The following is a 25,216-nucleotide window of genomic DNA, read 5'->3' on the forward strand; positions in this document are numbered from 1 at the left end:
CATAGAAAGAAGGATCCTTTATTGTACGATTATATGATAGCGGAACAAACACTGGTAGCAGTTACTTCCGTAAAATATCTGGGAGTATGCGTACGGAACGATTTGAAGTGGAATGATCATATAAAATTTATTGTTGGTAAGGCGGGTACCAGGTTGAGATTCATTGGGAGAGTGCTTAGAAAATGTAGTCCATCAACAAAGGAGGTGGCATACAAATCACTCGTTCGACCTATACTTGAGTATTGCTCATCAGTGTGGCATCCGTACCAGGTCGGGTTGACGGAGGATACAGAGAAGATCCAAAGAAGAGCGGTGCGTTTCGTCACAGAGTTATTTGGTAAGCGTGATAGTGTTATGGAGATGTTTAGCAAACTCAAGTGGGAGACTCTGCAAGAGAGGCGCTCTACATCGCGGTATAGCTTGCTGTCCAGGTTTCGGGAGGGTGCGAATATATTGTTTCCGCCTACTTATACCTCCCGAGGAGATCACGCATGTAAAATTAGAGAGATTCGAGCGCGCACGGAGGCTTTCCGGCAGTCGTTCTTCCCGCGAACCATACGCGACTGGAACAGGAAAGGGAGGTAATGACAGTGGCGACTTCACACCGTTGGGTGGCTTGCGGAGTATACATGCAGATGTAGAAGGTACGCGCCCTCCGTTGTGCGCAGTCTGGCACCTTGTGGAGTACGTACGTTGATGTGCAACCTGACATTGTGTTGAGCAGCCCTCATTAGTGTCTTATTGCTGCAGCTGAAATGCACTGCAGTGGCGAGAGCTGTTAATGAAGACGAGTGCTCGGCAGCGCAGAGGCCTGCTGGACTGGGGACTGGCGCGGCGCTGCTCTCGCCTGGCTGTGGCGGCGCTGCGGCGGCTGGAGTCTTCGTAGGGCGGCGCGCCGCCTACCGCGGGTATATAAGACGCGGCGCGGGCGGCCCGCGGAGTTTCTCCCGACACCGCCGCTCTGCCCCGTCCGTCGCCGCACGGCCCGCAACACCTCGCTACAGTACCGCGCTCTTCTGCAGGTGAGTCCCTCTCTCTGCCACTCTCTTCCTCCCGTCAGCCACAAGGTAAAGCTAGAAGCTAACGATTCAGTGTCCCATAGACACCAAAGCCATTCGAGGTAGAGCACTAGCCTATTTGGACAAAGACAGGAGAGGAAATTAGCTGCCATCTAGTCTGGTTATCTCTGCGTGATTAGCTGTGTGCTTAGGTATGTTCGACGGCCGACCCAGTGGCCTTCTTCAACTGCTGCGAACAGTGTAATACGACTCACCGTCCAGACTCCAACCAGTATGTTTAGAGTCTAAGAGCAACAGCTCGCTGCACTTCAAGAAAATTGCGTCGTTCGTCGAAATATTGTGCATGACGTGGAATCAACAACTTGTCTGTACATACGAAAGCACACCATTAAGCCTGCGATATTTACGAAGCGACCGCCCAAAAGAGATTTCATGCAACGTGGAATGGCTCTGAGCAATACAGGACTTAACTTTTGAGGTCATCAGTCCCCTATAACTTAGAACTCCTTAAACCTAACTAACCTAAGGACATCACATACATCCATGACCGAGGCATGATTCGAACCTGCGACCGTTGCGGTCGCGCGGTTCCAGACTGTAGCGCCTAGAACCGCTCGGCCACTCCGGCCGGCGAACTCGAATATTTCAGTCCCAAACTCCCCGAATACAAACCTAATAGCTTAACCAAATGGAGGAGGGAATCGTAGATTCTGTACAATTGCAAACGGCTACGCGGTTTATCTAAGGATTTTCGCGGTGGTCACCAAGTACATTCATCGTCACAAAAGGAAGAAGAAAGGAAGATTAGAGTTAAACGTACCATCAGGGATGTCGACGCCAGTAGAGACGGAGGCAAGGATGTTCAGAAGCACCATCGTAGAAATTCTAAACCTGGTTGCCCGATCGAGATTTTAAGCGCTGTCCGAATGCGAATCCAGTGTACTTCCAATTCCCTGTTAGAGACTTCCCCTAGGAACAAGTTTAATCTGAGTAAACAGCCGGGGCAGTTTATATTATCATCATCCCATTCACCAGTTTCTTTCGCAACACACATTTTATTGCATTTGAATGTGTACATCTAGCGAAATCATTTATGAGACGTTACACTTTTCTCACACGCTGCGACATTGTCGCGAGAGAACAGTAACCCGTATATCTAATAAGTTTCCTTTAATTTAGTCTCTGGTCACAAACTTTTTGTTACAGATTATCGGTTTCGGTCTTTAATGACCATCATCAGATCTGATGGTGGTAAATTAAAGGAAACTTGTTACACTTTTCCACAAATACCACATATTTTTCCGGCAGCAGGATGGTTTCTCAAGTAAACTAAGTAACTCCACTAATCGGCATTGTGCTCCTTAAGCTTCCGCCGCAGCAACGTTCTTCACATGATAGTATGCAGTTTCCTTTATCCCGCGTGTGCATCTGTAACAGTATAGCGCAGATGACTGTAATGGTGATGGTTTGCGTGCAATTTTCCGTGTTCGCATCAATGAAAGGATATTGAGGTTGAACGTCACATAAATTTAGATGTCTCTAGAGACGGATTTCTAGCTCAAATGGACAGTTTTGTTGGAAGGAATTAGTTGTGGGCTCATAGAGAGGACACTGCCGTCATTCTTCTGAAGTCTTTTGTGGAATCCACATGAAACCAAACTCTGACTGACTGCACGAGAATTTCAAGCCTACTCTTCCTGAATACGTGTATGATGTATAATCTCTCTGCCACATCACTCATTCTGTGCCTGGAATTAAAGTTGTGAAAACGACTATGAGCCTGATGAAAGCACCTAATTCTCTTTCGGGGAAACAAAGCTCGCTTTCATAGCACAACGTCATTATGTACTCACACAACGTACTGATCATCGCGAACTGACTCATCTGCCTTCACCCCGTAACAGACTACTAGCAGGATAGAAATGTAGCGGAGGACATTCGTGCACGATTTGATAGCACCGTCGACAGTTCTCAGCTTCTAGCAGCTCTCCTGCCGCAATCGAAAATATCTTCAACCATCGGATTCGAAACAGCATCTTGTGAGTTGAAAGCCACGCTCAGAAAAAGGTGTTTTAACACACACCTCCCTTTACGAGGTGAACTACCGTTCGAAATTCATCTCCATTACCTCCACTTCAGCGCCAGTGTACCTTTTCGTAGCGGTCACTCTTGTGACCATATTCTGAAAGTGAGCCATCACAACGCATGTGGACGGAAGAATATCTGCCTGTGCGCGCATGCATGTGAATATGAAATCGCTTATTGATGACAGTCTTCTGCTTCGTACTAAATAAACTGGCACTCAGCAACATGATACGCACGTTTAATGCTCCACTACTGTATTAATGCGTACTCGTGTTCTGCTTGGCAAATGTAGACTTCTCTTTTTGCATTAACACCACTCTAGGGGACTACTTACTAACCCAGCTCTGGGAGGGTCGTTACTCCCTTGAAATTCCACCGTGCCCTTGCTCAAAGTGTCACAAAGTATTTTTATAGGTGGTGCGGATAACCAGCATGTTATTTGAAAGGCGGAATATACAGCTAGACTCTCTCGTAACTACGCATTTACTCATCTGTCTAGGACACAGTTTTAGCCCTCAGGTCCGCTGCTTCCACGAGCCTGTAAAAAGAAATTTGGAGGGAGACCAGAAACACCCTGCACATGAAATTTATTAAGACGCCATCGTTATTGTCAGTGATAAACTTCTCGAATAGTCATGCTACCACATTTCCTGATGGGAAATGGTAACTAAAACAACAAGAAATGAGGTATTGCAGGAATTAAGGTCAGTGAGAGCGGAGGTTTTCTTTCTTTTCCTCAGACAATCCACGGCGAATACCGCTAAAAACGGACCTTAAAGAGAGAAAGTCAGAGTTTCTCCGCTATCGGATAGGAAGATTTTAAACAATATTCGATGTCAGAATTTTTTAGTGCAGAGTTGTTTCTATTGTAATTCCACACGTTGACATTGGCTTGACTGATCGGTTTCTTAAAGTGTCTGATACACAAAATAATTGATTTTCTGTTTTCTGAATATCAGGTGACAAAATTAAAATGGCTCGAAGCACTGTGGGACTTAACATTTGAGGTCATCAGTCCCCTAGAACTTAGAACTACTTAAACCTGACTAACCTAAGGACATCACATACACCCATTGCCGAGGCAGGATTCGAACCTGCGACCGTAGTAGTCGCGCGGTTCCAGACTGAATAGTCTAGAACCGCTCGGCCACAGCGGCCGGCTATCAGGTGACTATTTAACAATTTACGGTTTCCACAGAATTCGCATTCTAAGAAAAGGGTTTAGCATTTGAAGAGACTTCAGCTGAAACTTCCGGGATGAGAGGCCGCGATCGATATAAGAAACAACTCATTGATGTCCCATGCCCAGCTGCGGGATACATCTTCAGTGATGGACCGGTCACTGTCGCAGCTGCCGAATCATCTGTGAAGAAGTAGCCGTCAGACGGGGAGGAAACATCGGTGAATAATGAATACCATAATTATCAACCAGACCCTCCCAAACTACAAGTCTTAACTGATCTAAATACCGACAGTAACAGCCCGCATTTCATTATTTGGAAAGAGTTTTCTGTCTTTATATACTGCATGTGTTAAGTTGTTTTAACAAGATTCGCTCTCTGCATACCATTAAATGTAAAGCGTGTGTATCGTGCGGATGATTATGACTACTGTTTCGTGGTTCACCGCTGCTGTGGTGGAGTAGCGTACGTTTGAACTTACAACAAGAAAGAGCCCAGTGATGGAGCGTGCGTGGCCTGTTCTTGTGTATGGCCTCTGGGCGTGATGGCTCCATACGAATCTGCATGAGAAATGTCATACGCCTTCACTCCAAGAGACACTGCGATGAGTTTTTGTCACGTAAACCGACATCGCTTACAGTCTAGGAGCCAATAACTACACGCCGGACTCTCACTTCCCCATGCCAAATTCCAGTGATATTTTTTTCTGCGACCAGCGCTAGAATGTACTAAAATTTCTGTGACAGTTTTTTCTGCGACCAGCACTAGAATGTACTATGTCCAGTCCGAGCGAGATTGTGGCGTTGTGCGTGAGCATCAATGGCTGCGTAGGTGGATTGTATTACACATACACTCATCGTTTTCAATCTGGAAGAGCCATGCGACGTCGGAGCCACTGCAGAGCCCAAATTTTTTTCTGACCAATACCCAACGAGTTGAGAATGAGAGGCTCGGAAGTGGGAATTATTTGGAAGTGGTTTTGCCATTTCTGCCACTTGCATTACAACAGAGGGATGCCTCTTGAATACTTTTACTGCAATCGGGAGATTAGAACCAATTTAAATTTATTTCTGGGGCAATGCATCCCAGTCAAAGAAGAGGCCTCGTCCGTGTTTGTGTAATTGTTCGGGTAACACAGTAAAGTCGACTGCTTATTGTGACAAGAACTGGAGTCTCGCATGTCGTTTTACAATACACAATGTCGCCAACTTCAGGTATAGGAACAATCAGACAGCACGCGGAAATTCCAGCAGTTTAAACGCGTAGCGCGAGGCGTGAGTGTGCAGTGGAGCGACAGGATTACGACAGGCAATCAGAATTGCCTCCAATGTCAGTCGTGAGCAAGAGTCGATGCCGCGGCTAGAGTCAGGAAAACTTTGCGTTAATTTCCGAGGCCGCCGGTCCGGATATGAGATCCGCTTCATCGCGAATAGCGCTCCGGGTCACGAAAAGTCGTGCGCTTGCAGCAGCCAGCGTAGCGCTGCTTGCGTAAGAGAAACAAGCGTTGCGCGGAGGAGACCTGTGATTTGCTAACGAACCTGAGCTTCTCACAGACAGATGTGCTGTTATTAACGAGTGCATAACGGTACCATCGTAATAGCAGCACAGAGCGTACAGTCATCACCTGGATGCCAATCCCCAAACGTAAAGTCAGGAACATAACCTACAGCCAGGGTAGTTGCAATGTGCAATTAGTGAATCCCGAGCACTTAAATAAAAAAAAGTACGTTGTCTTTTTCGTGTTATTTGGCTGACTCCAATGCCAATATGAAGGTGTGGGGTCATACCGTGTGATTGGAATAGCTTAATCACGACATAAACATGGGACGCTAAACAAATTATGTATCGAGGCCGCCATTGTCGTAGTGAAGTCTAATCGGCAGCCTTCGTTAGAAACTATGGCTCCAGAGTTCAGATTTGCATCTAGAAGTGACGCCTTTTACTGTTGTTGTGTTTAGATTCCGTTGGTTACCTCCAGTAAGTAAACTAAATGGTTCAAATGGCTCTGAGCACTATGGGACTTAACACCTATGGTCATCAGACCCCTAGAACTTAGAACTACTTAAACCTAACTAACATAAGGACAACACCCAGTCATCACGAGGTAGAGAAAATCCCTGACCCCGCCGGGAATCGAACCCGGCAACCCGGGCGCGAGAAGCGAGAACGCTACCGCACGACCACGAGCTGCGGACAAGTAAACTAAATATCGTTTCGAATTCCAGTGATGCAAAAAATGCCAAATATCACTTTCAAACAATGAAAGTGAATTATGTGATGTGAGGAATCAAACTAGCTGTAAAGTCGTCATGTGTCGACATGAATAACGCCAAACATGGTGGAGAACATAAACTTTGGTGGGGTAGATATTATCTTGAGAGCATCTTTTCTCGACTTATTTTGACCTCTTGATAGGAACGTTGAAGCCAATAAGGTAATAATGAGCACTTCTTTAACATTCAAGCTGTGTCTACTAGTTGGATCTGTCAACATGATCATTTTGATGTTAATAAAGCAATAGCTATAGCCGAGCGATGAGCTAAAACAGGAGTGCCACATAGCTGAAACGAAGCCCAGATCTCAACACAGTCCAGCCTAGTCCATCATGTTCAGTTATACTATCGACCATACCATCCCACACCGTAACGGATAAGTATTTGTCAAGTTCCAAAGGTAACGATCGGCATATGTGAAGATATCTACAGCAATTCTTTGAAAAATCTTCCCATAACGGCAGAAGTCGAAGTAATTGCGAAATACTGATTGATTGCTCCAGATAAGCAATTTCCTGTAAGGAGCTCACTCACAGGAGCAGTGTAGAGTTTCTGGTCGGCGTCGCTTTTTGGATGACTGGAAAAATCTATTAAGATATCCCAAGAGGAAAAGTTCTGCAACAGTGGCATTACACTAACTTTGAGTTCAGGAAGCTACTATTCGTCTTTATTGGCCAACGCATTCCCTTTTTTGGCTACAGTTAGAGCGTAGTAATATTTTTGCGTCTGTCGCAGCTTTGTTGCAATATATTTTTTATATCTCTACTAGCTGAGAGATTCCGATCCAGTACTTCATGTAAAAAGATTACTGATGCTCTCATATCAGGAAAATCCTGCTGCAGTTAGTCTACGGGTAGCGAATCCGGGAGACTGCTAAAAGAGAAAGCAGTCAATTATAGCGCGATTGGTGGAAAGAAACAGGTTTTCTACTACTCTGAAACTGGTTTCATCTCTAGCTAGTATCTCAAGCAATCGTATTTCCCCATAAATACATTATGTATGCCTGGAAACCGTCGCTGTTCCTCCCGCTCACTCTCATTCACCACCAAAGCAAACTACAGTGATCTGTTCAGTTGTGAACACAGTCCATAGCAATGAGCTCTAGACACGGCTAATAAATTCGATAGTAGGCTCGTCGAAAGAATGGCAGCTGTCAGAGATTTTGTTTCGCCGACTCCACCACAGTTCGGAGTAGAAAATGATTCTGGATACCAGCTCATATGGAACAAATGAGGAACACATTGCCACGGAGGAAACACACCGTAACGGGGCACTTGTGATGACCATTGACCGATAGTCTGGATGGACATCATGATAAGTACAAGGACATAACCACACAGAGAGCTGTATCATACTGGAAAGGCATTGCGCAAAGACGGGGGTGCAAAAAACGACTGGGGACGCAGTACATCGTGTGAACAGAGTTACCTACGTATCCCTCGGATCTGAATCCTATAGCTTTGGATCTACCGTCGGAGGAATGTTGCCCCGTTAGGATCGTGATGTCGCGTACAGACAGGATCAGACAGGACAGGAACGACATACGTACAGAATATTTGTACTGTCCCGTGCAAAGTGATATAGATAGTCACAGACCATGTGTTGCTTTCCTCGGTGTATACATACTTGACTGATCAGCTGGCAAGCGTGATGCAATGACATTGTAATCAGTGTACGATACTTCTCCGAGTCCAACTGTTTCTGTTGTGTGCTCACCCATGGGAGGGTATTACTGGTATATCGTTATGTGATTAAAGGTATCTCAACATTCCTAAGTAGTATGGTGGGGCATACTGTTGTCCATAGAGAAGCAGTAACAGCAGGGTGAGTCGGTCACGAGAACGCAGTGCCTTCGAACATGGACTAGTCATTGGATGGCACCTGAGCAACAGATCCATGAGGGATACTTTAATCATGCTAAAGCTGCCCAAATTGATTGTTGGTGATGTGACTGCAAAGTGAAAACGAGAAGCAACAACCACAGCTAAACCGAGAAAAGACGGACCTCATTTACTGGCGGATAGCGACCGTAGAGCGTTGCTGAGGGTAGTTGTGAAATATCGCATGGAATGACCGAAAGGAATCACTTGTGAGTTCCTAAGTTTTACCTGCAGTCCAGTCAGCACAATGACTGTACGTAAGGAGTTAAGAAGAATGGGGTGCAATGGTCGAGAGTGTCCTTACGCCGTACATTTCTATAGTGAAGATGTCGTCTTTGAGTGACTGTAGGAGGATACAAGATGACTTGGACAGGAATTGTGATTGGTGTAAAGAATGGCAGCTAACTCTAATTATAGATAAATGTAAATTAATGCAGACGAATAGGATAAAGAATCCCGTGATGTTTGAATACTCCATTAGTAGTGTAGCGCTTGACACAGTCACGTCGATTAAATATTTCGGCGTAACATTGCAGAGCGATATGAAATGGGACAAGCATGTAGTGGCAGTTGTGGGGAAGGCGGATAGTAGTCTTCGGTTCATTGGTAGAATTTTGGGAAGATGTGGTTCATCTGTAAAGGAGATCGCTTATAAAACACTAATATGACCTATTCTTGAGTACTGCTCGAGCGTTTGGGATCCCTATCAGGTCAGATTGAGGGAGGACATAGAAGGAATTCAGAGGCGGGCTGCTAGATTTGTTACTGGTAAGTTTGATCATCACGCGAGTATTACGGAAATGCTTCAGGAACCCGGGTGGGAGTCTCTGGAGGAAAGGGGGCGTTCTTTTCGTGAATAGCTACTGAGGAAATTTAGAGAACCAGCATTTGAGGCTGACTGCAGCACAATTTTACTGCCGCCAACTTACATTTCGCGGAAAGACCACAAAGATAAGAGAGATTAGGGCTCGTACAGAAGCATATAGGCAGTCATTTTTCCCTCGTTCTGTTTGGGAGTGGAACAGGGAGAGAAGATGCTAGTTATGGTACGAGGTACCCTCCGCCACGCACCGTATGGTGGATTGCGGAGTATGTATATAGATGTAGATGAGTGATGACCGACGTTTGAGATGGTGTAAAGAGCGACGTCACTGGACAGTGAATGATTAGAAACGAATGATTTGGAGTGTTGAATCACGGTGCACCTTGTGGCACTCCGATGGAAGGTTTGGGTTTTGGGGATTACTCAACACCATTAGTGGCCGTCATGTATAATTCTGACAGTGGATTATGGAGGAGGTGCTGTTACGGTATGGGTGTTTCTTCTGGTAAAGACATTGCCCCATTATTGCGCTTAAGAAAACGCTAAATGCGGAAAGATGTGAACACATTTTACAGCATTTTTGAACTACGCACAGTAGAGCAACATTTCGGAGACGATGATAGTGTGAGCATCTGTGAGACAATGGTTTGTGTACAATAACATCCTCAAACGGACTGGATTGTCCAGAGACTGAACCTGAACCCATTGCAGACCGTTTGGATGAGTCAGAACGTCGAATTCACTGCAGACCCCCGCGTCCAAGATTACTACCTTCTTTGATTTCTGCTCCTGAGAAAGAATGGGCTGTCATTCCTGTACGGACATTCAGACGCTTCGTTGAAAGTCTCCCCAGCAGACTCCAAGTCGTCATAAATCGGAAGAGTGGACACATCTCATACTAATATCCACTAATAGGTTTTCGGATACTTTTGGTCAGACAGTGTAAACGAAATCAACACATGTTCCAGATCCCGTATCATTTTTAGATATTCCAGTACCCATGTTAACAAAATTAGTAGAAAGTGCTACTCTGTAACCCTACAGTTATTACGGCAGTGAAAACGGAAGGTCATCTATTGAGGATACACGTACATAGAATGTTTATAAGTATGACACATCAAATTGTACCTATATCTTTACAGAAGTACATAAAGGCGCACATGTGAATATACAGCACTTGAGTCTTACACGGCGGGCGTCTACGTCTGCACTTAAATCGAGGTGGAAAGTAAAGTGGCCGTTCACTTGTTGAGGGATGGCTGAAACCGTGCCATTCGATTGGTTCCGCTGTCGGGCCCGCGGCAGCTGTGTGCTTTGTCACGCAGAGGGAGACCGAAGGCCAGAGCGGCTGCTGGGAGACAGCGAGACAAGGCAAGGCTGTGCCCGAGAGGCGGCACTTTCGAGGCGCGCCATACGGCAGCCGGCAAGAGCCGCACTTTCACACCCCACGCCGGCTTTTTTACACCGGCCTACATTCCCCAGCTGCCACTGTAACTCACCGCCCTCCCGAAAACGAACGCGCCGCCGCCAGCGCTGCACTTAAGGTGATCCGATAGCTGAACCACGAAGTCTGTAAGCGTTTTTATGTACTAATCACGATAAAGTTGTAGACATCACTGTCTATATTAATAAAATGCTAACCTGGTTCATGGTCCACGGTCCCAGTTGCTGGCTGCCATCTAACCGCTTCCAAGGACTACAAAAATTTGATATTCAGTATTTCATATACACTGAGGTGACAGAAGTCGTGGGATAGCTGTATGCACATGTACAGATGACGGTAATATCGCGTTCACGAGGTATAAAAGGGCTGTGTTTTGGCGGAGATGTCATTTGCACTCAGATGATTCACAGCGAAAGATGATTATGGACGCACGAGGAAAATTACCAGATTTTGAACTCGGAATGTTAGTTGGAGCTAGATGCTTGGGACATTCCATTGCGGTAGTTTTTAGTGAATTCAGTGTTCCGAGATACACAGTGCCAAGAGTGTGCCGAAAATACCAAATTTCAGGCATTACCACTTACCACGGACAACGCAGTGGCTGAAGGACTTCACTTAACGACCGAGGGCACCGGCGTTTGCATAGAGTTGTCACTGTCAACACACAAGCAACACTACGTGAAATAACCACTCAAATCAATGTGGAACGTACGACGAAAGTATCAGTTAGCTCAGCGCGGCGAAATTCGGCGTTAATCGGCTATGTCAGCAGAAGACCGACACAAGTGCCTTTGCTAATAGCACGAAATCGTCTGCAGCACCTCATCTGGACTCGCGTTCACATCCGTTGGACTCTAGACAACTGGTAAATCGTGGCCTGATCAGATGAGTCCCGATTTCAGATGGTAAGAGCTGATGGTAGGATTCGAGTGGAGCGAAGACCCCATGAAGCCGTGGACGCAAGTGGTCAAAAGACACTGTGCAAACTGATTGATGACACCATAATGGTGTAGGTTGTGTTGACATGGAACGGACTGGGTCCTCTGGTCCATCTTAAGCGATCATTTGCAGCCCATTCGTGGACTTCATGTTCCCAAGCAACGATGTCATATCACTGGGCCATAATTGTTCCTGACTGGTTTGAAGAACATTCTGGACAATTCGTGCGAATGATTTGGGCATCCAGATTGCCAGACATGAACGTCGGCTGGCCGCTGGTCGAGCGGTTCGAGGCGCTTCAGTCCGAAACTACGCTGCTGCTACGGTCGCAGGTTCGAATCCTGCCTCGGGCATGGATGTGTGTGATATCCTTAGGTTAGTTAGGGTTAAGTAGTTCTAAGTTCTAGGGGACTGATGACTTCAGAGGTTAAGTCCCATAGTGCTTAGAGCCATTTGAACCATGAACCCCATCGAACATCGATGGGACATAATCGAGAGGTTAGTCTGTGCACAAAAGCCTGCATAGGCAACACTTTCGCAATTATGGCCGACTACAGAGTCAGCATGGCTCAGTATTTCTGAAGCAGACTTCCAGTGACTCGCTGAGTCCATGCTACGTCGAGCTGCGGCACCACGCCGGGAAAAGGGAAGCCCGACTGGATAGGTATGACTTGCATCATCTCATTGTAATTATAGACCGAATTTTAAAAAAATTGAAATGCTTCCATGGTTTGTTCAGTACAGTGTCCCTGAGTGTATTACGGGTCGCACCTCTCACCATGTGAGAGTACGTCCAACATTATCGGATCGATTGAGTGGACCACATGTGGGGAGACACAATGTTGCATGGGTGTTCTGACCTCCATATCTTTGAACACGGCGCACTCACCGGTCAGTGTTATTGTGACAATGTACTCCTTCCACATGTATGTCTTTTCAGGGATGCATTCGAGCCTGACTTCACTTTTATGGATGACAATGTGTGATCGCGTAGAGCAGCGTAGGTAGTGGAGGTCTTGAAACGAGAGAATTTCGACGCATGGAATGGCCTGCATGTTATCCCGATTTAAATCCCATAGGACACGTGTACCATAGGTTGGAAATACGTTTCGCAGCATCTCCATACATAGCAATGTCCACCAAGCAGTTGTCAACTTCGCTGGTGGAAGAATGGAACGGCTTACCACAGGGGTCCTTGTCAACCTTGTGTCCATCGTCGGAGTGGGTTTCAGACCATGTGTTGCCGTCTGTGGTGACTACACATCTTATTGAGAACCATGTCCCTCCCCGCCTTCTGTCATGTCCAAGGGACCATCACAAACCGCGCTGGCTTCAGTGTATTATTGTCTTCCAATAATATGTTATTTCTGTTCGTTTCATTGCACATTCCTGTTAGTTACCTTCTGTATTGTACTGTAGCAGTTCTTTCTACGTATGGTCCAGGTTTTATTGAGCAACATTACTTGGCAGTGACACATCACGCGAAAGTTACTTTCGGCTTAAGTTTGGCACACTGGTGTATTACTTGCTTACTGTTAACTCCATTTGCAATTAATTTTGCACACAGTATCCACATGTACCACTGACTTTTCTTGAAAGATTACATAATTTTACGACACATAGTTCAGGAGATATGACGTCAAAAACATGTAATGCATGAAAAACGAGCTTTTAGTTCGGAGCGTTTGGTGACTTCCAACAATCTTCCACGACTTCCGGAATCCCGTAACCGGCGTGCTTATGCGCGCGTCTTCTCGGGCAGGTGTGGTTTTTCCTTTACGTAGATAGCATTTATTATGCAAAAGTCTTCCACGATCACCTGAATACTACTTGATAATGACCGAAAACAGCTGAGCCCTTTGGCTAATAAATGCGGCCTAGTTAAAGAAAAAACGACCTCACTTCGTATGAATAGTGTTGCTTTAAAACGGAATAAGTCGCAAACTAGGCGTACTGACTGAGCAGACGATAGATAAAGTGTTATAAACGATATTTATCGCTTGTCATTTTCGGTCTCTGGCTAAGTGAGGCAATCCAAAAGGAACATCGTGATTAAAAACGACTGAAACCAGTTAATGCGTAGCGACAGATCGATAAAAATAACAGGTAATGTACAAGAAAGTATTCATTTTTTTTGCCTTCATTACATGTGTTTTTCACGACCCCCTTATGTCACACGGACAACACATAGGTAATAATCCATTGTATCCACACTTTATGAAGCATATGTGGAGTCACCGACGAGAGCGCATTTTGAGTTCTGGAATCGTTTTTTGCAAAGGAGGCACATTCACTAGGTCCTTCGCACAACCCTATGGGTGTCATGTTCAGAGCTCGAGGTGGCCAAGACCACAGTATCGCCATGTCCAGTAGGACCGATCCCGTTGTCTGGAAGATATTCGTTTAATAATGTGCGAAACTCCACACCCCAGTGTGGGTTGAGCTCCATCCTGCTGAAAGATGTAATCCATTGAATCACACCAAGTTCACAATTCTAAAAGGCAGAAAACCTTCTCTACGGGATCCACTTATCACACGGAACTTATCACTTATGCCTCATTGTGCAGGCACCGGCTTCCGATTAACTGCGCTTGCTCACTTACAGAAATTTTGACCTTCCTTAACATTCTCTATAATGGACTAAATATCGGTAGCCGTTCGTAATTGCTATATTCATTTTGAAATGCTCTGTACAATAATGAATTTCGGAATAAATTGTACCAAATAAATACACATCGCTTTTCGGAATAAATTGCATTAAATAAAAACGCACTCCTGCTCACCCAAAATGCAACACCCTGAAGGAAGCATCCAAATCAGGTGAAATGTGCGGCTTGCGTTTGCGGCAACGTGGAGGCACAAGATCAGCATTTCAGCACAGGCGCGCATCACGTGCGCCAGTGGTCCCACTTGCAAGCTTTATATAAAGGGGAACAGACGGAATTGTTCTTGCGTGCGGTTGTTCTGCGTAAACAGCTTCAGTATGGCTCGTAGAAGACAGCAAACATCTTTGGAGCACGTTTCGGAGCTCGAATGACGAAGGATAGTTGCCTGTAGTGCTTGCGTATTATCCTTCAGAGAAATCGGTGATCGTATAGGACGGAACCAAGTAACGGTGATGAGGATCTGTAATGCTGGATGCAGGAGGGAACGACGGACCGATGGGACCGATTGCGGCCACCTCGCGTGATGACAGGCATGTTCTGCTTGTGGCAGTGATGGATCGCTCGGCCATATTATGAACCATATCACAAGAAATTCGGTCTGCTGCGCAACAAGCAGTGTCCGCGCTTACCATTCCACGTCGTTTGGAGCAGTGTGGACTGTCTGCAAGGTGTCCATTATTGCGTTTACCACTGAGTCAAGGCCACAGGCGCTTGTACTTGCAGCGGTGCGAAGAAAGGCGGACATGGACAATCAAATGATACGACATTACTTTTAGCGACGAATCCAGATTGTGCATGCACCACCACGATGGTCTGATTAGAGTCTGAAAACACCGTGATGACATATCTTTGAACTTTTGCCTTGTGCATCGCCAAACTGGTCATCCAGCGCTATTGTGGTTTGGGTTGGTACTGCATTCCACTCCCGTGCCCCCCTAATACGCATTGGCAATACATTAACCAGACAGCGTTACATCTCTGAAGTGTTCGAGCTTAGCTGACCGGGGTGGCCGAGTGGTTCTAGGCGCTACAGCCTGGAACCGCGCGACTGCTACGGTCGCAAGTTCGAATCCTCCCTCGAACATGGACGTGTGTGATGTCCTTAGGTTAGTTAGGTTTAAGTAGTTCTAAGTTCTAGGGGACTGATGACCTCAGAAGTTAAGTCTCATAGTGCTCAGAGCCATTTGAACCATTTTTTGTTCGAGCCTCTTGTCCTCTCATATTTCGAAATTTCCGATGGCCACATTTCAGCAGGATAATGCCCGACCATGCGTGACTCGGAATGTTCAAGTCTTCTTCGTCGCTCATCGTATTGCAGTTCTGCCTTCGCCTACCTGTTCTCCTAATCTCTCGCCTATCGAAAACGTCTGGTCGATGACAGCAGAACGACTGGCCCGGTATACACCACTCGCGGCTACACCACCTTTGGGAATATATGGAAGCAGTATGGACTCCTATACCCCAACAACGTATACAAAGCCTCTTTTATTCAATGTCGAGGCTTGTAGCAGCGGTAATAGCCATAGATGGAGGCAACATTGAATACTACCTTCATCATCTGCCTCAGTTATGATGGAGCTGTATTTCCAATCACATGATCTTTGTACAAAGTGTTACCATCCTTATCAATTTGGCTGTTATCCCTCCGGTCCTTCTTGGTAATTCACTTTGGATTGCTAACTAAAACAAAAGTGAGGCGAATAAGCAGGTTTCAAACCTTGCTCAACGTCAATCCAGAGACCACTCTCCTTTCCGACCACATCTTACTAATGATAGCTTCTGCGATCACCGTGTGTGCGCCTTGTATCGAGAAAGCGACCTTGACTAGGAATGCAAGTTAAATGGTGCTTTATTACTATGAAACAAGTAGCTTCCTTTTGTGATAGGCCACTCTTATAATCATGACAGGTACTGATAAGTAAGAGAACAGCGCGAAAATGACGCAGCATTCCTGCGGCAGGTTGCGCCGGGTTTCGCCGGTCTCTCCGCCCCCACGGTGTCCCACTTGCTGGCGGTCAGTGGCCGGCCAGCCGCAGCGGCGAAAGTGACGGCGGCGAAAGCGCTGCTACGCCAGCACACCAGTTGCTCCCTGGTTCGATGCCTGGCTGAGCAGGTGTGCTCCGTCAACAGTCCATTTACAGCTGCCGAGAGAGGCGTTGCTCTAACGATAGCAGAGCGTCACGGTCAAGCGTTAGAAGAGTCTACCTCATTGTTGTTGTCGTCGTCGTTGTTGTTGTTGTTGTTGCTGCTGCTGCTATACACATTACCCACATCTCATTTAATTCGTTTCGGGTACTACGTCATGGTCCACGTGCTTTCTCTTCACATTGTTATTCCGTTTTGCATTACAACTCTCGATGCACCTTAAGATTTTCAGCAGTTAGCTTCCATACATCTTCGTCCTCTGTATTACTCGATGTAGCTGTTTTCTTACGAAACAAACCACTGACGTTGAGAGGTTTACGAGAAGTATCGATAGCACACACATTCTATTAGGAGGTTCTTTATACGAGCCATATTTTTTAAGTAAGTACCGTTTTGAAATTTAAAAAAATACATGCTAAGATATCTCAATAATTTTATTTTTACATGAAATCCTGTACCTTAATCTTCTTTTCTACATAATTTCCGTCAATGTTGAGGCACTTGTCATAACGTTGTACTAGTTTTTGAATACCCTCCTCATAGAAGTCTGCCGCCTGACTTGTTAACCACTGCACCACCACTGTTTTGATTTCGTCATCGTCTTGAAGACGCTGACCGCCCAGGTGTTTCTTCAAGTGCAGGAACAGATGGTAGTCACTGGGCGCAAGATCGGGGCTGTATGGAGGATGATCTAGAGTTTCCAAGATGTGATGAGATCTTTGGTCTGATTCGCCACATGCGGACGGGCATTGTCTTGCAGCAAAATGATGTCCTTGTTCAACTTCCATGGACTGTTGCTTTGGTTCTAGTGTGGCGTAGGCCACCCATGTTTCATCGCCCGTAACAGTTTGGCTTAAGAAATCACCGTCGTTGTGGTACCGCTCAAGGAAAGTCAATGCACTGTTTGGTTTTGTGCACATCCGTCAACATTTTCGGTACCCAACGTGCGCACAATTTTCGGTCACAATGCCATACAAAACACTACGAGAAGCATTAGGAAAGTCATCCCGCAAAGAGGAAATCGTAAAGCGTCTGTTTTCTCTCACCATATTGTCCAGTTCCTACACCAAACTTTCATTAACGACCGAAGGACGCCCACTCCGCTGTTCATCATGCACATTGTGCGGCCATCTTTAAATTCTCTCAACCGACTTTCTTACCATTCCATCACTCATAATGTTTTCTCCCTAAATTGCACAGATCTCACGATGGATATTGATCGCTTTTAGGCCTTTAGCACTAAGAAATCTTATAACAGCCCGTACTTCACAGTACGCGGGACACACGATTATCGGAGGCATCTTAAACACTCAGTACACAACGTAAACAAGGAGGAATCAGGCTGTAATGGCGTCAGTGCGTAAATTAAGGTACAGGCTTTCATGTAAAAATTGAAATTATTGAGATATCTTAGCAGGTCTTTCTTTAATTTCAAAACGGTACTTACTTAAAAAACACGCCTCGTAATAACGTTTTAACCTCCTAAGTATAGATGTCGAGATTATGTGAAGACTATAAGCTAACCAGACAAAATATTCGTCATTACACTAACAAGAGCACACTGCCGTATTTGGAGCGCTGTAGAAGGTGTAGGATTGGTGCGAGGTAGTCATGTGACCCTCCACCGCTAACGTCAGTGACGTCATTGCAGTGGTTTTTGGCAGTCTCATTTGTGGCATCAGTCAGTAAGACGGCTCCAAATGGAGACGTGAGAGAACCACACATCGTGTTTGCACGTGTCAGTGATCACACTGTAAATGAAGATGCCCGATTTGTTGGTGTATCAACACGGACTGTCCAATGTGTCTAGAAGGAATGGTGCATCACTCGCCGCCGTGTAACACGGAGAAACCGCAGAGATGGCAAAATAATCCTGACCAACAAGGACCAGAGACAAGCGTTGCGCGTTGTCAGTGACAAGCGGTTTCAAACCCTGTGGAAACTGCCGACGTGAGTGAATTATCTGGACCGCTTTCCTAGCGAATATTGCACAGTGAACTGCACGTAACTGATATCTGGAGTCGGGTACCTCCCCGATGGCCATTGCTCATAACGGCACATACACTGAGATGACAAAAGTCATGGAATAGCGACAAGCACATATACAGATGGCGGTAGTATCGTGTAAGCGAGGTATAAAATGGTACTGCATTGACGGTGCTGTCGTTTCTACACAGGTGATTCATGTGAAAAGGCCCACAGTGTCAACAGTATGCCAAGAACACCACATTTCAGGCAGTACCTCTCATGACGAGTAGGCTGTTGCCACCCCGTCTTCCAAGATGACAACAGCTGTGTTCACAGTGGTGCCAGCACACGCTCTGGTTTTCCGAACACTCATATCCCCCGCCGCATCTCGACTGGCCCGTAAAATGATCTTACTCCCATAGAAAATGGTATTTCACTACCAGAACAAAACTCGCAACACCAAGGAGTTGTGCGACATAACCGGGTGTTGTTAGAAGTGTTTCTACATCTGAACCATGACGTCTATTTAAATTTCCAGGATGCAAATCAGTTTTACTCTAAATACACGCTGTAGATGTCGTGAGCGTTAGTTACTTTACAGATTGGACATGGTGGGTTGATGTTAGTCAATAATACCTTTAAGACGACAAAGACGACATCCGACACCTTAATGAGTATGAATGACGTCGTGTAATAGAGCTACGAGAAGGTGGATGTTACTTCGGCGATACTGAAGGAAGACTTGGCAGGAATGTAGCCACTGTACGTGACTGCTGGCAGCGGTATCCACTGGAATGTACGGTCACAAGAAGATCGGGCTCCTGACGGCCGAGTGACACTAATGAGAGCGAAGACCATCGTCTCTGGCGTACGGCTCTGTAACATCGTAACGCATCTGCAGCAGTAGTTTTAGCGGAAGTTGGCACCACAGTAACACAACGATCGGTTACTTCAAGGACAGCTCTAAGCCAGACGTCATGTTGCGTACATCCCACTGACCTCAACCCACCACCATTTCCGACTTCAGTGGCGTCAAGCGACAGCTCACTGGAGGGCAGGGTGGAGCTCTGACGTGTTTTCTGATGAAAGCTGTTTATTCCTCAGTCCCAATGGAGGCCATGTCTAGGAGGCCAGTTGAGGACCTGCAGGCAACCTGTCTGCTTGCTGGACACATTGGACCTACACCTGCCGTTATGGTCTGTGGGGCAATTTCATATGACACAAGGAGCACTCTCGTAGTTATCCCACGCTCCTGACTGCAAATTTGTCTGCGATTCATGAACATCATTCCAGGAGATGATTTCCAACAGAATAACGCTCGCCCACATACCGGTATTGTAACCCAACATGATCTAAGAGTGTCGACATGTTGCCTTGGACTTTTCTATCACCAGATCTGTTTCCAATCAGATGACAACTCCGACCAAATGCAATATTCATGGAGCTCCATCCCAAACACTGACATCCGCCACCATTACAACGCAATGCATGCACGTTTGCATGCTTGCATTTATCATTCTGTCGGTTGCACCGGTTATTAATATACTATCATTTCACATATACAATGGCTTATCTTGTACATACCTGTGATTTGCAATCCTAATCACTTAAATATGTGACCTAGACAAATGTATTCCCTAAGTTTAATTAGACACGCTGCCAGCGGCATGCAGGACCCAGGATCGACTCCCGGTATCTCCGCCGATTTTTCTGTGGTAGGAAAGTCTGGAACGGGGTCCGCTCAGCCCCTGTGAGGATTTATGAGGAGCTGCTTCAATAAAGAAGCAGAGCCATCGCCAGGTTTGACCTGCTAGCAATAACAGCTGGAGGGATTGGCGACATGCTGATCACATGTCCGAAGATCATGGAGCGGTCCTCGTACTGCCTTATAGGCAGCATTCGATCAGTCGGAACAAGCCTAAGGCCAATCCCTAAAGTGGTGTTGACGATTACTATTTGAAATTAGCTTATGGAACGTATTGGTCAACATCTGAGCAATCTGATATCTGAAACTTCCTGGCAGATTAAAACTGTGTGCCGGGTCGAGAGGTTCGCAGGAGAGCTTCTGTAAAGTTTGGAAGGTAGGAGACGAGGTACTGGCAGAAGTAAAGCTGTGACGACGGGGCGTGAGTCGTGCTTGGGTAGCTCAGTCGGTAGCGTACTTGCCCGCGAAAGGCAAAGGTCCCGAGTTCGAGTCTCGGCCCGGCACACAGTTTTAATCCGCCAGGAAGTGTCATATCATCGCACACTCCGCCGCAGAGTGAAAATCTCATTCTGGAATTTGATATCTCTTCGGGATCGAATTCTCAATGTGTGGTTGCAGTTGGATGTAGGTTACCTGAAGAAACTTTCGGACGCTCTTCCTCGTAGAACTGATGGCGTTATCAAGGTTAAAGGCGGTGTTATACGGTATTAGCGTCATGACTCCGGGGTGCGTCACCAATTTTTTGTCCGGTGGTCTTGCTGTAAATGTTAAACGGCAGCAGTGTTCAGTGCAACAGCTGAAGGATATAAAGCTACTGGGCAATAAATAAATGCTACAGATCTACCAAAGGATAAAGAAAGTTTGTCACTAGCACAGATTCAGGAAGGCCTGATGTTACAACACAGGTTAGAGGCTGTTGTTGGACGGAGAGAGATTCTCCTTCCCATACGCACCTGACAACCCGCCTGGATATTCACGGGGCGGCGGTGATTAGTAGCTGCTTGATCGCTTCCCGCTATTTCTCAACGGCGCTGTGACGCAGCAGATGTGGAGCAGGGTGGCCGATATCGCCGACCCGATCTACGGCTTCATCGGCAGGGCCTCCCCTGCAGGCATACGGCGGCGCTGTTGCGTAAGGCGGGTAATGGCAGAATTAGGGCCCAGCCGGCGGCGGCAGCTTTCACTGCGAGGCGGAAGCCGGCAGCCCTGCCCAGCAGCAGGCGCAGGCTGCAGCTGCTGCATTTCTGAGCGGGGAGGGGTCTCACGGCTGGTCCGATCCTCTCCTGTACCTGTACACACAAAATATTTACACCCGTCCTGGCACTCAGAGCTCCGATCAGTCCGAGTGGGCGAAAATGCTGCTTCTCGGTCTGACGTGGTACACAACAGCAGACCTGGCAGCACCACACACCAGGCAGCCACAGCGTCGTGAAACACACACTCCCCCCCCCCCCAAAAAAAAAAACATGTAACACCCTCAAGGACAAGAGCTCAAGACCATTTTGTTGACATCTGCTATGACAGATATTTCGTAGTAGTAGGAGTGTACGATAACAAATTCATACCAAATGAAAAAGACGTGCCAAACAATCGCATTAATACACAGTACCCCCCTCTGGCATGCAAATAATCATAAGGATTCCGAATGGCATCCTGCGACAAACTGTCCCGGGCAATCTGAGCTTTACTTTCAGTTCGGCAATGATTCTTACAGCTCAGGAGAACTAGTAAGTTTCTGCTTCATCACGTCTCACATGCGTTCAGTTGTCGAGAAATCTGGTGATCTTGCTGGTCAGGACGGTTGCGTTACAGCAGTCGTATGAGGGCGTGCATTGTCCTTCCGAAAAACATCACCTTTCTGTCGAAGAATTGTCAGTAGCACCCTGCTTGAATATAAGAAGTAGATACAAATAGATGTATGTCGCTGTAGTATGCAGAGCTGGAGAGACTTGCACTAACATGGAGAGTGCCATTAAACTAGTCTTGGGACTGGAATTCACAACAGTAACAATTGCATCATGCATGTCCGTTCTTCTTTAACGCAGAAAGATGATGCGGACAGCAATCCCACCGTCGAACATCCCTGAAAAATGTTTCCACTGCAAGTCTTGTAAGTCTTGGGACAACGTGAAAATAAGAGTAACAGACTCTCGTGAAAGAAAATTGCAAAGCTCTCCGCTGAGAGTCTGTTTCAGCTTTTTTTTGTAACTTCTCAGGTTACTGGCGAGTAACGCCTCAGTAAAGCAGTGGCTTTTCAAATGTGTCATGTACCATGTCTTTGTAAGTGCAGTAAATAGCAATCTCCGGGAAAAACATAGTATGTATTTTGGGTTACAGGTGTTTACCGATATCCGTGGAGCTCCGCGTCTGCATTATCGAGGATAATCGGGAACTTACTGTATTTGCAAGCATGTGTGTGTGTGTGTGTGTGTGTGTGTGTGTGTGTGTGTGTGTGTGTGTGTGTGTGTGTGTGTGTGCGCGCTTTAGGTTTAGACGACCAGTAACAAAACTATATCTTGTTCGACTCATAGCGGTCCGCATTACCGAAAGACTGACGTAGAAATTAAAACTCAGTTCCTCATGCGACACTGGTTTCTTAAATTGCGTAAATAATGGAAGGCCAAGACAGTTTACCCTCCAGTTACATCTAAAACTATTCCAACTGCTGTCTGATACTGAAGTGTTCATCCCTTAACATATGTAGCACAAGGAATATTTTCTTTTTATATGGATGCACCTAAGTTTTCTTTTGTATTTTCACCCTAATGTTTTTCGTGCAGACGGGAAAGAAAATAACATATTACAAACCCAATTTTTCTTACCCATTCCCTATTTATTCGACAACTGGATTATCAACATTTTTCAAGAAAGTGTCGCATCGTGTTATGTGATGCAAAAGTTTAAGGTATTACGTAGTCAGCCGCTGCCTTCAGTTTCAACACTCAAAGCTCAGATATGATTACTTTGTAGGCTCCAGTCGTGGCCTATTCAACTGTACTTTGGTGAGTAACTAAACAACGTATCCAACGACGTATCCGTAGCAGATACTTTGATTTTGTAATTTAGTGAATTAGTACTTTCTTTCTTTTTGAAAAGAACATCTGGTGACTTCGTAACATGTCGGAACCTGTAATGACACCACGTGAGTGATCTTAGCTGAAATACAAAAATTTAAAAAATTGTTCCCAAGAAAGTCACTGTGCTTCTCTAGGGCAAGGTTTCGCAAAAGAAGTTCATGCGGACATTGGTGCTGCGCATGAAATGAATAAATGCTCCGTGAAAATCTATTAATAATATGGGTTTTTTCCATATTTTGACGATACTAATTTTTTTTAATTTTATTATGGTTTTTTATCGTTTAAAACTGAAGTAATCACGAAATAAAACATGTATCTCGTTTTTTAAAATTTTATTGACTCTGAAAATAAGCAACGTATTCCACCAAAGTACCAAGTTTTTCAAAGCGTTCTGTCAGAGGAAAAGGTTGGGAAGCCCTGCAGTAGGGCAGTATCTGCCTCGCTCGAGTGAGAGTTTCGCCTGCTGCATAGGCAGCACTGCAAGCACCACTGCTCGGCGGGTAACCTAGAACGCAGGCGACCAGATACGACACGCGAGTGCTACAGGAAGGCTGTGTGTGTGTGTTACAGGCACGAGGATGAGGGTGCTTCTGCTGGTGGTGGCGCTGGCGGCGTTCGCGCGCGCACAGGTGGGCGAGGAGTTCGACGAGGAACTGGAGGAGGAGCGAGGCAAGCGGCAGACGTTCGCGCCGCGCGGCGTCACGCAGATCCCCAAGGGGGTGCCGCTGCCGCAGCAGCTGCGCTTCCCGCCGCCACAGGTACCGCACCCTGCCCCCTGCCCGCATCTACCCGTAAGCCATAAGACACACGCCCATGTACAAGTTTGCACAGAAGGAGGGGGCGCAGTGGTTAGCACGCTGCACTCTTTCAGGAGTGTGGCCAGCCAAATTTAGGAAGTGAGCAATTACCTTTTACGCCAGTGGTGAATGCCAAGACGTTTGCTTTGAAAGAACACTATCCATTTCCTTCCCAGTCCCCAATCTGTTAACGACTTCGTCCTTTCCTTTACAAGTCAGCAATACAATGGCATAAATACCGCCAACATTACTCACTCCCCTTAATTGTACAGGAGAGTGCTGTACATTGGAACACTTCTCGCACTTTCGCCTCTAGAAGGCCCTGTAATAGAGGCTATTATATTTTATTACTCCTTTTTGTGCACTGCAGCCTTTTTTCCGAAATTTCAAAAACTGCTCTGAAAAGTGACTCTTTCCCAAAAGTTAAAAAATGTTCCACGGTACAACATGCTCGTGTAACTATGAACAAATATCCTATGGAAATTTGAAAATGCTCACTCGAGAAAATTTTGTTCGTACTACACGGGAGTAAGGAGTCGGTTGGTTGAAGTGACCAAACCGCTAGGCCATTGTTCCCATCGGATTAGGGAAGGATGGGAACGAAGACGGCCGTGTCCTTTCAAAAGAACCATCCTCGCATTCGGCTGAAGCAGTTTAGAGAAATCACGGAAAACCTACATTAGCATGGCCAGAAGCGAGTATGAACCGTGGTCCACCCGAATGCGAGATCGGGGTGCAAAGAGTGTAAGTGCATATACATTTACTGATGACTGGGGACAGTGGTCTGAACAACATTACATCAGTATTTACTTCATTTGCAGGCTAATAATTATAGCTGTTAGCTTGGCTAGCACCAGCCGGCCGCGGTGGCCGTGCGGTTCTAGGCGCTACAGTCCGGAACCGCGGGACTGCTTTGGTCGCAGGTTCACATCCTGCCTCGGGCATGGGTGTGTGTGATGTCCTCAGGTTAGTTAGGTTTAAGTAGTTTTAAGTTCTAGGGGACTGATGACCTAAGATGTTAAGTCCGATAGTGCTCAGAGCCATTTGAACCATTTGGCTAGCACCTCCAAGTGCTTGTGGCAAGAGCAAGCCATTAATGCTTGTTTTCGTCCGGGCAGCATGTCCGGAAGTGCCGACATGTGGACGCAGAATGGTGGCCTATAATGAAAGACACACTCCGCTTAGTAGTGAAGTTACGACCATACAGAAAATAT

The 25,216-nt window shown here is 46.1% G+C and overlaps 1 protein-coding gene across 1 annotated transcript in view; it reads left to right on the forward strand.

The window, feature by feature from the left end:
• The first annotated feature begins 916 nt into the window (after window positions 1-916).
• Window positions 917-25,216, forward strand: part of LOC126266935 (bromodomain-containing protein 4-like) — a 59,655-nt gene continuing 35,355 nt past the window's right edge. Inside the window, exons 1-2 of the mRNA XM_049971627.1 lie at window positions 917-1,022; window positions 23,776-23,963. Coding sequence (XP_049827584.1) covers window positions 23,784-23,963 — 180 coding nt within the window. The 5' untranslated portion in view covers window positions 917-1,022; window positions 23,776-23,783. The remainder of the gene's footprint in view (window positions 1,023-23,775; window positions 23,964-25,216) is intronic.

The sequence above is a fragment of the Schistocerca gregaria genome, chromosome 4 (assembly GCF_023897955.1).
Source record: "Schistocerca gregaria isolate iqSchGreg1 chromosome 4, iqSchGreg1.2, whole genome shotgun sequence".
Lineage (NCBI taxonomy): Eukaryota > Metazoa > Arthropoda > Insecta > Orthoptera > Acrididae > Schistocerca > Schistocerca gregaria.